Raw genomic sequence first — 20,669 nt, forward strand, 5'->3', positions numbered from 1 at the left:
GAAAGAGAGAGAGAGAGAGAGAGAGAGAGAGAGAGAGAGAAGGAAAGAGTTAAGTAGAAGATGACGTATATAAGGTGAAGAAGAGGGAAAGGAAGTCAGGGTCAGCAATTAGTTAGTTGCATTTCCTCTCGATAAGTTTGCAGCAAGTTGCGAGTCAAGTTGTGGGAGTAATTCAATAGAGTTCCGGTTCGATATTGTGTCGATGAAAAGGGCTGCATCCACGTAGCTAATGTCGAACCGACTGTTAACTTAAAATATTAAAGTCGATCCAACGTGTGCTTAATCAACGAATGGATTATTAATGGATCATGATTTTCATGTTACGTTGCTTTATGCTCGAATATGGTAAAGAACATTTTATGCAGTTTCACGATTGAATTTTATAAATAAATGTATATAATATCAATTATAATTAAAAAGTCCTTTTCATCCAATACTTAATTTATAATTTATACATTTTAAAGTTTTGATTTTATTAAATTTAATTAAATTTTATTAAAATACGTGATTTCATAGTATTATGGCTGAATGAATTATCGTGTTGATTTAGCTACATTATTATACACTCTGATGCCAAAAAAGTATTTATGCTTAAGTTTATTTTAAATAATAAAATAGTTTAATAAGATTGAACCTTTTGCAACAATTTAATATATCATTACGATCCAGTAAGAAATCTCAATCTTTTATCATTTTCTTAAAGTCAGCATTCTTTTCAAGCAACATGTCGTACATTAATAAATTTATTATTTTCATCAATTGGGTAAATTAAAAATAAAATGTCACAAGTACCATAGATGTAATTATATAAATTTATAGTAAATTAAAGTTTAAACAATCTCTGCGATAATAAATATTAATTGACTTAAGTGCTGTATGAATTTTATTACTAGCTTAATAGAATAATTTAGTGGCATTTGTCAGTAAATATATTATAATAATGTGATTTTCTTTTGGCTAAATAAGAAAATTAATATTTTCGTAATTATAATAAATAAAATAATGGTTGATTTAGATAAAATATTCTGTTTGTTTCATTTTTCAAGCGAATATTAATATTGAATGTCTAATATCTTTGAAGTTTAGAAAAAAGAATTTGGAACAAGAAAACTACATGTTATAATTACGATACGTAGATTGAAATGAATAAGAAAAAAAAAGAAAAAAAAAAAAGAAAGAAAGGGAAGGAAATGTATGTATATATAGGATTCGTTTGATTCACGAAAGCACCATTTTTCTCTCACATCCGGGTTTCGCTTCAATTGAAAACATTGTTCCTGTTCGAAGTACTCTGTAGCGCCTATCCTTTCCCTTCCTCCCGCCCCCTTACAGCGTCCATTAATTTTCCGAAGTCAGCCATGACGAGTCAGCGCCTCTTGATTTTTCCACTTTTTACTTTTTGCTTTCCTATTTTTTACACGAGCTCGCACGTCGGGCTGTATCAAAAGATTCAGCTCGTAACTGTAAAATCAGAAGACGCCTGTCTATAATGTGAAAACATAAGAGGACGAGAGAGTTGCAGAGAATTATGCACTTATAATCTACGGAAATTGATCAACTAACTGAATATACCATGTAATATTCTAATTGAGCATCGTATTTTTTTTAAAGATACTTTAGTTTTAATGGATGACTACGGAGGAAATCTTCACGTTTAATGAACTATTAGAATGCGATGGTCGAAGTAAGAAATTAATGAAGACACTTTTATTTTATATAGCGAGCTGGGATAATTTTATAAAAATCTAGTAATCGCTTTTAATATGAAATTAATAAATATATGGGATTTTGCTTTTAAATATGTATTTAATTTAAATTCTTACTTAAACATAAGTTGCCATAGGACTTCTTCTGCCAACACCAATAGAAAATTATAATAATTGTACAATAATTTTTGTAAGAGTAGTGAATTGAAAAGAATTTAAATTACCTAAAGAGCGATGGAAGTCGACATCATACTATTTAACAATTAAGTATTTTTTAATATATAGTCCAAAATTATAATATAATCATTATTTATAAATGTTTTATTAAAATATGATTTGTTGAGTGTATATGTATAACATTCATACAAAATTCTCTTCGAAAATGTACTCTTCGAATGTTGTGTAAAACGTTTCTAACGTGACTTGTATGTCATTTTTTTTTTCTTTCAGTCAAACATTAGACATACGGAACGGTGTTTATTTTCTCTTGGAGTCACATGCAGCACGAACATAGAGGAGCATTAAGTTACATAATAATACATTTATTTGTACGATAAGTATAAATTCGATTAATTACATTTTATAATGTAGTCTCATGATTTTATTAGTTCAACGAATATTTCAGAACATTTAATACGCACTATTTTTGCCTCAAGCGTCATTTACTTACATATGGAAAATTAAATTCCAATTAAAAAATTGTTTTCTAATTCGATTGTATATTTATCTACATAAATATACTATAATATTTATATAATTTAATTGTTAATTTAGTTGTATCGATTTTAGAGCGATGATTTATAATATAAAATTTTCTATTAAAAATGTGCTTTCAGTGCAATGACGTATAACTATTTAATCCCTTATGATCGGAAAGATGCACCCCGATTTAAATAAAAAGACTAAAAAAAAAGTTTTATTAACTAAAAAAAAACTTTAAATAACTTTAAAACTAAAAAAAAAAAAAAAGATTTAAATAAAAAAAAGAAATTTAAATAAAGTATTCACATTTCTTATTTATTTCATAAATTACATTTATACTTTTTAAAAATTTCATTTCATTTTGTTAATTATATATTAGATTTTGAAAAACTTATTTCATTTTGTGAATTGTATATTGAGTGCTTTCTTAAAGTATTTTTATCCCTTCATTAAAATTCGCGTAAAACTGCAGTAAATGAAAATTTTGAATCAATAGATTACATTTCAACCTGCTCAATATATATATATATATATATATATATATATATATATATATATATATATATATATACAATAAATTAATTTAAATATTTATTTTATTAAGACTAATTAGTCGAATACAATTAATCATAAAATTTTATTATCGACATTACAAAATCATAAAGTATTTGATATATTTAATTATTATTCTTATGAATGGCTATTAACAATACCAACTATAATAACCATAATATTCGTCAATAATGCTAGATTTATTTCTATTTATTTGAGTAATTAATTATTTCAATTTCACAATTAATTAATGATGGTAATATAAATTTCTTGGAATATATCTCCATATATCAGATCAATTCATTTGCAAACATTGAAATAAATAATTTAAAAATTAAGTAAAATATTTAATGACAAATAAACTATATGTGCGTGCAAAAGTGTATTCCAAGGAAAAATTAATACTAAAACAAAAATCAAGGACGTAGTATTATAAAAGCGAATGGTCGACCGCGTTTTGGTTAAATCTTTATCTATGTGGCAATAAACCAGAGTCAGTCGCTCTATTTTCTTTACAAATACATTGAGTTCTATGATTCTAAGATTTTAGAACTATTGCATATCTATACGTTTCAACCACCTTCTTCAACTTTGTTAGCTTCTACCGTTCTTTCGTTACATTACAATTTCACTCCAACTGCTATTATTATTATTTTTTCTACTTCAACATCCAGCTTATATCGACTGTTTTAGTCGACCCACATTTTTTCCGGCAAACCTACTACACAACGAATATCAGATATTTTATTCTTCAAGACCGCAAAAAAGTTATATAAATAGAACGACGTAGCAGTTTTTCGATGTCATTTTATTACATTTAATTAATACACGATGCAATTGTGAAGATTGTTTGGCGATTGGTTAGATATTTTCAATAGATATCAATGGAGACGAACAGTTGTACGATTAATTGACCTCTTTTTTTTTTTTTTTATTTTTATTTTTTATTATTTTTTTTTTTTGTCATACTCCGAAATATTTGAGTACTTGGATATTATTCCGTTTAATCACTTATCAATGTATTCGTATATTCATGTGTCGTTTACCACATATATCGTATTCTCCCATCTACCGAAATATGTAAATATGATGAATACGCTTACCTACAATATAAGCATATAAATACATTGGTTTTAAATGTGGTTAAATAAGAAAATCAATATTGGAAGGCTTTTTTTGACTGCAATTTATATTATACGAATATTTGTATATTAGTGATGCAAGTAAATAAACATAAATATTAAGAAGGGTAATATTGATTTTTTTTTAACAATACGACGTCGCTTTCCAATTTTTAAATATTTATTGTAAATTCATAATACACTTTCTTTATGAGTATTAAATTTTCTTATAAATAAGTACAATATGAACTATAGATTTTCTAAAAAAAATTTTTAAACGCACTCAAATGATTTGTTAGAATTTTGTTTTAGTTTATAAAAAAAAAAAAGAAAACAAAAAAAAAACAAAAAAAAAAAAAATAAAATGCATGCTCGATATAATTTAATTATTTAATTTTTTAATCAGTATCCAGCTAATTATAGTAAATAGTCAAAGGAAGAAACTTCCAATTAACAGTATTATAGTGGACAAAAATTCATAATAGAAAGAAAACAAGAATGTCCGATTGTATTTACGTCCAGAAGTTTGGTATATATACATTGAAGTACAATGGAAATATTTTTGTTGTACCTACCTAACTAGATTTTCTCTATGGTCTATTTGTTTGTAGTAAATGCGAAATTTTTCAAAGTTGCGTGCGTGTCAAATGCGATGAAATATTCGTATCCTTTTTGTTTTAGTCATATTTTTATTTGAGTCTGCGTAATAAAAAATTTTATCCTTCTCTACCGTAACAAGTTTCAATCTAGATAGTAGAAAGTTTTTTATTCTCACTTCTTTGAATATAAATATATTTTCAATAATATGTATTTTATCGATATATTATCAGATAATATTTTTTTATTGTTATGTCAAAACATTCAATTTATGAAAATATTAAGTGCAGGTGATGTTCCATGATTATACGTATAATAATATATGTGACCATATTTTGTTGGACATAGTTAATTTTCGGTAAGTTATGATGCTGTCCTAGTTTTTGTATTATTTTTTTTAATCCTAACATTATCCACAAAACATTGCATATAATTGTTTTATCAGTATTTACGAGATTGGAATTGAGACATTTATTTTTCCTTTAAATTTATAATCATATTTTCTATAGCAATTCATACTGGATAAGTCGATGATTTTTTAAAAAAACATTCAGTTAATTTTTATTGATAATTTACATATCTACATATATGTATATATATATAAATAAATTAAATAAACATTGCTAATTTATATTTATATTAAACAAGTCCAACTCAAACACATTTATCTATCCAATATATTATTCAATGTTCATTTTTCTTGTTCTTTTAAATATGTTTTTATGAAAAAGACAAATAGAAATTTTACACATATTTATTTATAAAAATGAGTTTAGCTGGATTGAATTACTCAAAAATAAAATATATAATTAAATAATAAAATATACAAACTGTATATGATAATTTAATAAAATAATTAACATTTTAATTTTTTATTTTAAAATTTAGGATTTATATCATTTTAGATATAGATATAGATTTATAGATCCGTATTATAAAGAAAATTGTATTAATTGACATTAAAATTTCACAATTTAATAGATGAATCAAATAGAAGTATCAAATTATTGAATGTGCACAACAATATACAATGAATATATTCAATATGGATAAACTTTTAATTAAAATGAATTGTTTTGTAATATATTTCATCATTTTGTAATATATTTTACAGGTTGGATTACATTTTTCCGTATTTATTTTTGAATACGTTTATACCAATATATTATTAATAAATGTCTGTAATATAAAAACATAAATACAATATAATAAAATGAGATAATAAATCAATAAACAAAAAATAATAAGTATTTGATGAATCAATTTTAAATTTTAAGTTAATTTTTATTTTCGTACAATTTAATGTTGAATTGCAATTGTTTGCATTCTCTAATCCGTTCTTGTTTTTTCAGCAAATAAATATATATATATATATATATATCTATATATATATATATATATATATTGTTTATATTTCTTTCATAGTTTAACAAATATGAAACGAATTACAAAATACTGAATACTGTACGAACATTTTTTAAATAATACTTTTTAAAATGATATTACATAATAATTCTGAAATAAGAATAAATGGAAAAAATAATAATCAGTGACGGTTCCTCATCTATGATAAAAAAAAAATTATCGTTAAAAATTACCATTTTGTTTACAAAATCAATAGGTCGGAGGCTTGTACATATGAAATCAACTATTTATAAAATTGTTTAGAGTAGAGAAATGGACAGTGTTTTAGTATGTGTATAACTGATATATTTGTATTGTAAAATACAGCCAGCAATGGAAAAATATTAATCCATTTATAAAAAACAATAAAATGACAATTAAGAAAATACATACAGAAACTACAATTATTTATGTGCTCTAATTGACATTCAAAGACTATATCTGCCCAATTAATTTATTAAAATGATAAGATATTTATGATTCTTATAAATGCCAATAATTTCCGGTTTGATAATTACCTTATTTTCAAGATTTTTAATGTTAATTTCAATTAAATTCGATATAACTACGTAACTTAAGACATCTTAATGCAATTCGTATAGATGAATATACGAGAGCTTTTATTTTACTTTCTATGCCACTATCAATTTATCAATTTAAAATTGAAAATAACATGATTACTCCAGAAAATTGAATAAATTGAAGAGATTTTAAAGTTATTATATTGTCAACATTGATACAAAATAATTTATTGAATAATATGTAGAAATTGAAGTAATGTTTGATCAAGAATAATTTTCTTATTTTATTACGATAATGCTCTAGATTTGAATGATAATATTAAAAATTCTTTTCATAAATTTAATGATGTTCACATCATGAAATATTTATTTAATAATATAGAAATAAGATATTTATGTAACTGAAATAAGTAAAGAAATACGATTGCTTATATTAAAACTAAAAATATGTATCAAAGGCATTTGATGTTTTTACATATAATTTACGTACTAAATAAGGATATTTTTTTTAATTAAATCATATTTACATATCCACAATAATATGATATACAATTTCATATGTCAATGTTAGGTATGTATTAAATTGATATAAAGTACACACATACGCGCATATATATATATATATATATATATAGTGCAAAATAGGAAATAGAAATAACAGTTTTTAAGCATTTTTTTTCAGTTTTTTTAAATAAAGCGAAATAAATTTGTTGGTGGAAAATTATAATTTCATCATAAACTCTGAATAATTGTTAAGATTTAATATAGAATTGCTGATAATTGAGCTGTAATTGATTAATTAAAAAAGAGAAATTAAATATATATATATATATATATATATCTAAAAATGAAATTGTAATTATTATATCAACTAAAAAAAATTTTATATAATATTTATTTTTATTCTACAATTATTAGAATTTAAATTTAAAACGAATTATTGCATGTTTTTTGTTATAAAAGATTCAGTAAATTATTCTATCATTTTGTATTTATATTTATTTATAGTGTCATTTTTATTTTAAAATTGAAAAAAAATCATTCATATTTGAACCTCATTCAATTAAATTACGAAATTATAAAAATAGAATAAAATTTAACACTTTAGTGTGTGATTAAATGCACTTATTTAAATGTGCATTAAAATTATCTGAATATCTATTATATTCTGATATATCTATAGTAAAATTTATTATTACAAGCATTTAACCAAAAGAAATGCTACGGAAAAATACTTTTTGAACATTATCCGGAACAAATAATTATACAATAACAATACTACCTATGATCATATTGTTTAAAATACTGGCCGTAATAATATTATTCTAAAGAATTACAAAGGATAGTAAAAATTTTGAGAATATAAAAAATTATATGCGTAAGTATTTATATGGAATTTATAACTATTAAATTTTTTAAATATTTCTTTTGTCAGTTATATATAAGTATAAAAGAATAATTATTTCAATGTAATTGCATATGAAAGTTATCAAATAAAAATATAATGTAAACATTAAAGGAAATTTCGTATTGAAGAATTTAGTCTAAATTCAAAGCTCGAATATTTATAAATTTTTATATATAATATGATATAAGGGACTAATATATTATTTATAAATCTGATAATTTTTTTTTTTTTTTTTTTTTTTGCCTAAGGTTTTTTCATATATATATAATATATATATATATATATATATATATATATATATATATATATATATATCAAACTGTATTATATATATATAATGAAATAGTTTATAGATCTGGTGGATCAAATGTTTTAATAAGATATATTGCTTTGTCTTAAATACATCAAATTAGAAATAATTTACAAGTATCGGTTAAAATTTTCATATTCAAACGATTTATTCCGCCAATAATAATCGAACAAAAGAAGATATTGTATTTGGATAATTTAAAATGTTTTGTTAGCGAGCATGATTTAGGAACTCAATTGTTTGAACTATTAATTTATAAATAATTTACGATTTAGTTTTATTTTCACAAGTCTCGCGAATAAACTAGTAAACTATTTTTTGAAGCGAGCATGATTCTACAGTAAATTCTATTGAAAAATACTTGGATTTGTTTTTGGAAAAAGAGGGAGGGAGATATCATTCTGACATAACACGATCGCTCCCTAAATTTTTAACGTGTTTCGAATATCGGTCTCTTTCTAACAGGTGCAGTTGAAAAATGCGTGAGTCGAGAGAAATAATAATGAAAAAAGATATATGGGAAAAGAGAAGAAGCTGCGGCTATGCGGTACTAATGAAAATTTAGCCACGAATCACGTACTCTGCATTTTATTTCGTCATTCTTTCCTTTCAGCCAATCGATCAAATTTTCTTTTTATTTTTCAACCATAATTGCGATTTTCTTCACCATTACATTGTCAACTATTTATTTCGCATGCTTTTTTACACAGTGAATTATCGGTAATTTACTTATTTTCATTTTCATCTATTATACAGTTATAATGTTTAGGCTGTCTTAAATATTTCATACCTTAATTTTCTTTTTTTTTTTTTTTTTTTATAAGAAATACTTATTTATGATTATTTTATCAAAAATTCATTAAATAATAATAGAAAAAATCTGTATAATGTAATATAATAAAATACAAGCATTTAAGTTTATAAATAATGTAAAATACAGATTTAAATTTATTTCAAAATAATAGTCATGAATAATAAAAAGAGAAAACCATATTTTCTTTTAGTTTAAGATAACATCCAACGCAGTTATATTGATCGGGAATGTAAGTTGTACAATAATATTGATTTTTTTTTATATGTTATGTTGAAGTGAGAAAATAAAAAGGGTAAATGATTTGAAAATTTTTTCTTAAGTCAGACCATATTCTATTCCAAGAAGCAACACCTTAAAATATTTTTTATCATTATTTCAAAAATAATAAAAGTTTAATGCGTAATATAAAAATATTATTATTTAATTTATATAAACTGTGAAATTGATAGTGATAATAATGCGAGAGAGAAAGAGTATTGATAATGGATAGTGAAGAAATCAGTAAAAGAAAAGAAATAAAATTAGTTACGAATACGAGTTTGTATAGGTATAGTTTCTTATTCCCATTGAAAAACTTATATCGGTTGCTTAAAATGTGAAATATAAATACTAAATGTTTTTAGCTAATTGTAAATAAAATTATCTTTTGGAATGAGAGCGAATCATTTAAAAATCAAGAGAATTTTTGTGCGTTTTATGGATTAAAAAAAGTATTAAGTAAGTACTATCGATAATTTTTATTTAAAAATTATTTATTTAAATATAGATCAATGTATAAATGTATTTTTAACGTTTTACATGATAAGTGCATAAGAATTTCTTAATATAATCTCGGAAAAGTATAAACAAATTTTCTTATTTAAGAATAAGAAAAGCCTTAGCTCGTAAGAATACAAATTAATAACTTTAAGTAACTACAACTTATTTTCTTTAAACGATTGTTTAAAGAAAATATTGGGTCAACTAATGTCTTGTAATTTTATTAGATATTAGATTTTTCATAATATTAGAATTTTTCTTAAAATAATAAGAAATACGAAATTGAAATGTAGGTAAACCAAGAATATTATGTTATTGATATTTTATTATAACCATTAAATTAAAGACAAACATAATAAGTCTATTTTATTCAAAAATATTTTTATTATATAAAAAATTATTTATATTTATAAATATTAGATTTATATTTAATGGCAATCATTATAATCAAATATTGTACGGTATTTAGGAAAGAGATATTTCATGTGAAAATTGAATTTTTAAAGGATCGTTAACTTCAAAATGTAATTCTATTTATAATTTTTATAAAAATTCATAAATATTTTTTTTCTTTTTACATTACTGATGCATATTATTATTATTATTATAAAGTATTTGTAATATTAGAAATATAAATATTTCTATCTATTTTACAATATGTAAAATGGTTTATTTTATAAATTTATAACAAATTTATAAATAAAATAATAATACACTTCTATAAATCATATTTGACACTTTATTATATAATATTTATGTTGAAGAATGTTGAAAGATATCTTATATCTTTCTTCAGAGATAAAAGCATATTAAAAAAAAAAAAAAAAAATTACCTTTCCAAATTCGCTGAGACCAGGCGTTGAGTCTTGAGTGGCATTCGTCTCTCCAACTGAACAAACTGCCCTGCCGGGGAAATATTTGTTAAATTAATACTGAAGAGTTTTTTTTTTTTTTTTTTTTTTAATGCGTATAAAAAAATCATATCATTTATTAAAAATTCTTTTGAATCGATGAAGATTTTTTACTGAATGTTTATAAGAAGCCACAATTATTTTTCATTCTATTTAATTAATGATTCATGACCTCGGCTATATCAAACAAATTTTTGTTTGAGAAATTTTCTTTGAATAGATTCTAATATTAAATAAATTCATTATTTTTATTTTTCTAATTGATTTCTATTAATGTATTAATCGTGAACATTTTCGTATTCGTCCTTAGTATCAATCGCAGTAATAAATCGCTAGATTATAGTGCTTTTAATTTTATTCCTAACGTATAAATATTATTTTTAATTTTAACGTCAATTAAAAAAGATTTAAAAAATTCTATGAAAATATTCATTCTTATTTATTGCAATATTATTATAGATCGTATACATAAATACATAAATTTGAAAAGGGAAATATTTATTTTATTTGCGTTTATTATCACTTGACAGCTATTCCTTCATTCATTAGCAAAACTATGGCCTTGATGAAAAAAGTAAATCTGTTATTTATTACTGATAAAATATAGAATAATATTATTAAAATGTTATTGTGCAATAAATTTGTATTCGATGTTACTTAAAATTGCAAATGATTAGTTACTTTTATTTTCCACAGACAATTTTATTAGTCGATAAAATTTAGGGAACAAGGTATTTCAGATTAACAGGCTGATCATACATTCATAGGCATTTATATTTTTCAATATTTTTATAGAAAAGATTTTTCTGAAAAAAAAAAAAAAAATTTAATGAATGTTTTGTTCATTTAATCAAAATTTTTATTTTGAATAGGACATTAGTGTTGAATGGTCAGATATATTTTCAAGATCACAGGTATGAAGTGTCAAATTAAATATATTTTTCAATATCATTATAATAAGATTGAAAATACAGTATTTGATATTTCTTTTTTCTCAGTTAAAATTGAATAAAACATGTTCTTTAGATTTTTAAGGATTTCTTCACTAACATAATGATGCGATTTCTTTTTCCTTAGTATATAATATCCTATGCAATGTATACATCATTTTATCTTTATTTTAGATATAATAATAAAACATAAATTATCAATCAAAATTATCATGATAGATATCATTGCCAAATAATCTTATGATTAATGAAATGGAAAATTGCATTGTAAAACGACACTTATGCATTTGAATAGCTATTATATTATATTTCACAAAGAATTTAGCACATTTAATTATTTCTAATTATTAGATTTTTTTTTTTTTTTCGTTTCATCATTGCATATTACTTACAATATAAAATAAGCAATTTTTATAAAATATTGTGAATTGTATAATTACAAATTGAACAAATGATTAACTAAAAAACATGCTATTCTGTTTATTACATAAAATTTAATTGGCACGATTGAAAGTAAATTCGTTGAATAAACGGCTGTAATAAATATAAAATTTTCGCTTCATCAATATAATAGTGAAAATAAAATCCGCATAAATTTATGCATTTCAAAATGTATATTTTCTGTTTCATTTAAATAAAAAAAAAAAAAAAAAAAAATTGGTGCATTACATTTGTAGGAGTCACTAATTGAAATAAAACATGTCAAGTATATTTTACAACTCCAACGTCTGGCAATGGATTATTAATAGTGTAATCATACGAATATAGTAAGAGGTTAAAAAGATTAGATAAAAGTATATTTATATTTGCACGAACATGATTAAAACGAAAATGTTGTTACATAGAGATATGGAGAGTAACAATATTGTGATAAAAAATTGCATAAAGTTTACTTCTGCATTGTAGAAAATATCTTCTTCGATAAATATTTGAATATTCAAAGGATACGAACATAGGAGATTGTAGAAAGTATAGCTAAACTTATTTCGATCCATTATCTTTTTTAATTAGAAATATAATGTAGATTTGTTTAACCGATCAATGAATAGCTTTTTCTTTTTTTTTTTTTAGTAAAATAGATTTAATATATATTTAATACTGTGACGATTATACTGTTGAATATTTTATATTTTTGATGTGATGCTTTTCATATAATTGTAATATTTTAATTATCTATCTTAAAATTAAGATATTAAGCTTTAAAAATAAATTGCAAATGATAAAACATTTAAATTCTATTACAGTTAATTACTTATTTAACTAGAATTTTTAATTAACAATAGCAGAAATAGTATGTAAGTAATTATCATTCAATATCATTACGAATAGAATATCATTTTATCCTTGTTAATATATTAAGAATACAAAGTGACAAACTAGAATGTAATATAAGCAAGTGCATAATTGGAGAACCTATGATATTTATGATATAAACATAATAAAAGTTATTTTATATTTTAAAATTATATTTTAAATAATAAATTAATAATAGTGACCAAATCATGTGTGTATGTGTGTATACATATTTCAATAAAGTTATTTCATTCTAAAAATTTATGAAATACTTTTGTACTGTAATGTAATTTGATAAAATATAATATTGTAGATATAAGTGATTGAATCGTTAACAGTTTATATGGTAAATATTACATATATTTGTATGTATTAAATATTTTTGACATTAAAAAAGTCATGTTATAGTTGTGAATATGAAGAAAAATTTTCAGTACGAGTTTGTCAACATAAAAAAATATTAAAAACATTTTATTGCGGTATAATTTGTAATTTGTAATATTATATTTTCTATTCTAAATTTTTAAAATGATAGAATTATTCTGTATAATTAATTTTCATTCAATCAAAATTTTTATTGGAAAAAAAATTCCACATAAATCAAAATGCTTTAAATTTTATTCAATTAATGAATTTAATTAAGCACGTAATTAAAATTTTTACATATATAAAACAAAAGAACAATAAAACAAGACAATTTTTACATTGACAAAATACAAGTCTAATAATATTTTATTGCAATTTTTATTAGAATTAAATTCAAGAATTTTGTCAATTGTATTTATTATATTATCTCATTGAAAAATATATATAGATGTTAAGCTTGAATCGGCAAAGAAAACTGATTTTTTTTTTTCTTAAATGCCCTTCATTCAAACTCGAATTGGAATCAGTGTTACCTAGCATTAATATTACGTAGTTGTGCTTAAAATTTCGACATTTTCATTTCACATGAAGATGATGGGATTGGGAAAATGGTCGAGATTATAAGGTTTTTATCGAGCGCCCTAATACTTATCGTGGTGATTCTAGATTATCAGAGCGGCGGAAATTCAATCGCACGTACAGCTTCCAGTCACCTTTTCAACTAAACGAGAACGGCGCCGACATTAAGTCTTGAAAACACGTTCTGAGGCAATTTCGATATTGTCCCAATAAAACCTCAGGACTGTAAGTCGAAGTACGCCTACTCGGGATGTTCTACACTCTGACTTTTACGATGTCATACAGCTAGCATAGACGAGCATTATCGTAAAGCTGACAAGAAAAAGGAGAAAGTGAGAGAAGGGAGAAAGAAAGAATATAGATGCAAGCTTACATTGTTTTCCATGTTACTATGTACCTGCTTTATATGCTACAAGTTACTACTTGTGGATGCTTCGTGTATTAGGCAGCACTTCAAGTAACTTCTACTTGTATATATTTTTTTTAACCCTCTTTCTCGCTCCATTCCATTTACTACGAACCATTGTGAATTTCATAGATTAAAGAAGGCGTAAATGTAATGGGAAAGAGAAAGTGCTATTGTTATTGGAGTTAAATTGGCTCGAGCAATGATGGCAATTTGTTCGCTTGTACGAAAAGTTCCGACGTTGTTTCAAACAGCTCAATAAAAAATATACGGAATTCTATTTACGATAATTCTCTTATTCCATTCTTATAAATTTAAATATTGTTAGATAATTAATTTAAAATGCATTATTCATTTAGTTCGTAGGAAATAATTTCTGTTTACAATTGGGACAATGTGATTACTCTACTGTTATTCCAATTTATATTTGCGTAATTATGTATTGTTTGCAGTAAAACAGAATGGAAACATTGAAACTAATAGTTTTACATAATTAATGTTTATGAAATAAATTGTTGAATAAAATCATAAAAATATCGTATAATAATAATGTTCGTTTAATAAAATATATTAACGCATGAAACGCTAATTCTTACTTAATTGTCTAAAATTATCGGAAATTTAAGTAATGCAAAGAAATATAAAATATTTCGGCATTGTACATGAAATCATTGATTTTACACTTGTGTACGCATATGATAATTATATAATATAATTTCATAGTAAAATAAAGTATTTACTTAATGTAAATGTAGTTTCATTTACAAACGAAAAACTACATATTCTCCTCGCTCGAATCTTAAATGAATTTTTATAATCGTGTCATATTACAATTGCTTATTCCCAAAATTATGAATCATTAAATTGCTTGTGAATTATTGTAGTTTATAGTTTAAAAATTATCAAACAAAGAAAGATTAGTTTGCATTAAAAACTTTAAGAACTCTGACGTTTTAAATCAAACTGATATGTATATGGTTTGATTAATAGGTAAAATTATTAATGTAAGTTTTATCGAAACTCTATTTTTTAAACTCTACAATATCTTTGAAATATAAAAATATATGACTGCAATATTTTCTTATCTTCGAAATATAAGACTATATCAGTTAAATATATATTACATATTAAATGTATTTCAATCCTTCATACGAAGACTGTTAATTGTACAATAAATAAATATTTGATTTTTAATACATTTAATGACGAATCCACATATTTGTAAAAATATTCATACCTCTATATTAGAAAGAATGAATGGTCAAAAAAAAAAAAAAAAAAAAAAAAAAATAATAAGTTTTTTTTTAATAAAAGTAAAGAAAAGTAAATTATATGAGTAAATTAAATGATAAATTTCTTATGTCTAAATAAATCAATTTTGTCGAAGATTTTAAAGAAAAATTGAAAAAATTATCATTATTGCTATTGTTTATTTGAAGAACTACTAAATAATACAGAATTATAATAATTTAAAGTAAATATTCCATAAATTAAAAAAAAAATTAATCCCTTAATTTACTAATGAAAATAACCTTTTGTTATAACCTTTTATTATATATCTAATATAACTTGCTGCTCACATTATTTATGAATTACAATGTTATCAAGAAATTTCTTTTTAAAAAATAGTCATAAAATTCAATTCAGATGTGAAATAAAATTTAGAATTGACTTTATAGATTGTCATGGATGTTCCTCTCCTTTTTAACAATTAATTCAAAAGACAGGATATGTATAATGTAGGACGTAAGAAATGAATCTTTGCTTTATTTATAATCTCGTAAGTCCAGGTGTTTCTTCTCGCATAAAAGGACTTGTATATAAAAATTGGAAATCGCAAGAAATTCTAAAGCACAATGTGACAATACAACAGAAGTGAGACAAACTTGCCACAGTGATATAGAAGAGGAGACATAAGCAGAGAAACGGGAGTATTAAGGTCGTGCAAAGGATGAAAAATGGATGAAGAAGTAAGTCGAATACAGTCACTATCGATATATAGCGAGCAGCAAATTATATATATATATATATATATATATATATATATATATATATATACATACGTAAATACGTATATATAGAATGAAAGTATAAGAAAAAGAGAGAAAGAGGGTTTGATGGGATAGACAATTCATGGCGAAAGACAAAGTTATATTTGGATGGTGGATATTTAGAAAAAAATTTCTATAATGTCGCCTAATGCCTAATAGATACTTAATAATTTTATAATTATTATTTACTCTATAGTATAAAATGAATTATATGCAATTCAAGCAAGCAATTTATTATGATTTTTTAAAGTTTATTATTCTAATTTTGCTTATATTTTTTTGCATCTAGTTCACAACTTTAAAAGAAATATTAATTGTATAGAAAATATTTGTATATGCACATGTGTACATAGTTATGTATGAATTTTTTGTCCTGTATTCAATGTGCTGTAACATTAATTAATATTCAATGTGTAAAACTACAAAGAAGTATGATATATATATATATATATATATATATATATATATATATAAATATAATATATGTAAATATTTATATATATATATAAATGTTTTTAATGATTTGAAACATTTTTAATCAAACTCTAGTCTACAATTATAAATAAATATAATGATAAACTGTAACTTTTAATTTTAAAGAGCAATTTATATACAAATTATAATTATATTTAAAGTCTGGATAATGCATGAATAAATATTTCTGGTCATGGATATAATTAATAGAACTTATTTTGTAATAATAGATATTTTTCTTCCCTTCAATTATCTCTTGTTCCTTTATTATATATGCCATGTAATTTATTAATTGCACTTTTGCTTCTTCTATACATTGTTATATAAGAATATTTTTATCGTTAATAATATTGTGAAAGATTGTATCGACTACCACTTCTTTCTCCTCATAAAAATTTTAAAATATCAGGCCATTCCTCATGTTTATTACCCAGTTCTCTGGCTTCGTGCTTTGAACGTACCACGGAAATGTTCCGGAGTGCGTCGTAAAGCCAACACCGGGTGGATGTAAATGACAGAACGTATATAAGAATACGGGGGAGGAAGACAAAGCAAGAGCTTTAGAAAGTATTGGTGAGTGCGGAATGAAGATAGGTACTAGAAAATCGTTATCTGACTCTGGACGAAAAATAAGATAGTATAAGGGAGAAGAAAAGCGAGAATGAAACAGAAGGGAAAGATGAGGATGAGCGAAGGAGGGGGAGATAGAGACAGAAGTCGAATAAAGGGTGGAGTGGTTGGAAGAAATTTGTCGTAATATAAATTTAGGATGTTGAATCTGGAGTCTTGCGATGCCACGGAACAAGCCACCAGGTCATTGAGAACTTCGAAGGTTTTCGATCCAGACACTGTAGTCACTGTGATCAGCGCTCAATGGAGTGCGAGGAGACTATCGAAGTCAGAAGGTATGGCGATACGCCGTAGTGCAAGAACATGGATGGCGTGCGAGATTGCTTTATTACAGGATTGCCTGGGTTCCGGAACCGAAGCTATTCTTTTTCATGGATATTTGCCTCTCCTTTTTTTATGAGAGGAGCGATTACCTTCGCGATCCTTACTACAAAAGATAGAACGGCAATATTTGACGAAATTTTTTCTTTCACTATCTCTCTTTTTCTTTATCTATCTACATATATATATATATATATATATATATATATATGTACGTGGTCCTAATATTGAAAAATCTATAAACACTGATAAAAGACGATTGTCATGTATTTGTTGTATTTAAGGGAAGTTTATTAAAAACAAAAAAAGTTAATGTATATTGCGGTATTATAGATAATAAATAATACATTAAAATTTTTCTAAAAATCCAATATAGAATTTTTTAACTAATACAAGTTATAATTAAAAATACGAATGTAAATTCTTACATTTTATTATTCTAATATTATAATCTTTTCCAACAAAATTCCTATATTACTATTATCATAATAAATTCTTAATTAATAGAATCCACTTTAACTTAACGATTTATTATCTCAAAACCTAAGTCCCACAAACATTGGTATTTAGAAATTCAAAAGATTTCATTGTTTCAAAATGAAAATATTTATTAACAAGTGGTGATGTGAGTTTACTCAATTTTAAATTCAAACAATAACGTTTCGTACAAAATTAACAATAGATTAAATTATATTGGAATAGGTAAGTAAGAAAATCTTAATATACTATTAAAAATTCAATAAATCGTATAGCCATTACATATATACAATGTAATACGTTAATTGCCATTACTTTTATGATAAAAGATATAAATAATAAAAGATATATTATATATATTTACAAACAATAGCAATAATTGTCTTTAATTTATATTTTGTTTGACAAATCGATTAATCATCAAATTTTTAATATTATATTTAATTGTTATATTAATATTTCTATAATTATTAATACAATTTAAAAATCGTGCGATATTGAAAGATTTATCTATAAATCGTTTAACTGATCGGAATATGAAATGGACGTGACGGGACTAAAATGTCGTTGATTGAAAAAATTTATTTTCATACCTGCAATTTTTCATTAATATTCTAAATAAAATTATAAATAAAAGAAGTCGATATATTTTTGACATTTATAGAACAATAAAAACATTGAAGCACTAATCTTTTTCTAATATTTTTACTAATTGCATTAAAACGAATTTTTAAATTTCTAGGTTGACTTTTAATCTTTTATTTTATTGCTATTCGATTAAATTCATAAAATTAATACTAAATTGATGGTTATATTTTATTGCGTATTAGTAACTGTAATATAAAATTTCATTTATTGCTTTTATCCTAAATAAAACAATATAGTTCATTCCTTATTACATCATATTCAAGTTTCCATAGCTTTTTCATAGCTTTCTATACTTTATAGTTTAAATAAAAATTAAAAAAAATATCGAATATAAATTAATCTATAGATACTATTTCGGATTATAAAATAATTGGTCAATCGATTGGTAAATGTTATTAATATAAAATATATGCTATTGATATCTGACCTCATAATTATGCAATAAAAAGTATGTCACCCACTTTTCCATGTTTTCCTCGATATGTATCCTTACAATCATAATTTCAGTAAATAAAATCTACGTCAAAATTAAAAGTTAAAAAGTAATAAAAAGTTTTGAATAAATTCTTGTAATATATTGAAGCAGAATGCATTGAAATATACATTTAATATTAATTTCAAACTATGAATATGAATTATTTATTTTGTTTTTCTTTTCAAATGACATAAATATAAGATATAGTAATGCAGTAGAGAAAAAGTACGCACCAGGACGTATCACAAGCATGCGTTAGAGTGAGATAGCGGGCACCAAGTCCATAAAATGTTCTGAGCACACCAAGAGAATTTCCAAGAGAGTGTCCACCTTCGACTCCGATTAAACTTGCAATTTTACCTTCTCGATGAGCCTCCACAAGACCTGTCGGGGAAGAAAGAAGGTAAAAGCTTCAATACACGATACAGAATTATTTTAGTTTTTTTTTTAAGATTTACGCAACTATCAAGATATATAAATAAATTTATTCATGATTTGTCATTTTCATTGATTATTATATATTTGATAAAATATTATTATATATTTTTTATGATGAATAGTGAAGGTTAATCATTAAATTTTATTGCGTTTTAGGTGTAAAAATGAAAAACATTACTTGACTAAAAGGGACTTAAATAAATAATATTATTAGCTAATTAATTCTTTTTTCGTTTAATTTAATTTAAAAATTACATTTATTACGTAAAGAATTTAATTTTTTCATTCAATATTGACACACAAACACACACGTGCTCTCGCACGCGTGCACTCACACACATTAGTAATTGTTTTTTTTCATTCAGCAAAAGTGATAAGATGAAAGTGAATAAATGAATTGTAACATCGAAGTTTTAATTTCTTTCGTCAACCCGAGTTACTATTTATGAGGCTGATTGTAGCTTTGTTAGTACTACTTAAAAAAATGTACATTATCTATCACATATATTTGGCTAGAATTTGGCTTTTAAAAATTAATAACTAATTTTTTGTTATACATACATTAACTTATAGTATAATTTTCAAAACTGGTAAGTCAATTCTAATGATTAGAAACGGCATAAAAGTGTATTTAAGAAAATTATTATGTAAATAATATAAAAATTGTACTATGTTAATGTAAGTTGTAAAAATAAATATATTTCACTGACTGATTTCGAATTTAAATTGAAAACGTTCTCTCATAAAATTTGTAAA

General features: G+C 23.5%; 1 protein-coding gene across 1 annotated transcript in view; it reads right to left on the bottom strand.

Annotated features, from left to right (window-relative positions):
• The window catches only part of LOC105362546 (dipeptidase 1), a 205,605-nt gene that overhangs the window by 27,680 nt on the left and 157,256 nt on the right, over nucleotides 1-20,669 (bottom strand). Inside the window, exons 5-6 of the mRNA XM_011500007.1 lie at nucleotides 19,709-19,859; nucleotides 10,728-10,797 (exon numbers count right to left, since the gene is read on the bottom strand). Coding sequence (XP_011498309.1) covers nucleotides 10,728-10,797; nucleotides 19,709-19,859 — 221 coding nt within the window. The remainder of the gene's footprint in view (nucleotides 1-10,727; nucleotides 10,798-19,708; nucleotides 19,860-20,669) is intronic.

This window comes from Ceratosolen solmsi, unplaced genomic scaffold (assembly GCF_000503995.2).
Source record: "Ceratosolen solmsi marchali unplaced genomic scaffold, CerSol_1.0 scaffold41, whole genome shotgun sequence".
Lineage (NCBI taxonomy): Eukaryota > Metazoa > Arthropoda > Insecta > Hymenoptera > Agaonidae > Ceratosolen > Ceratosolen solmsi.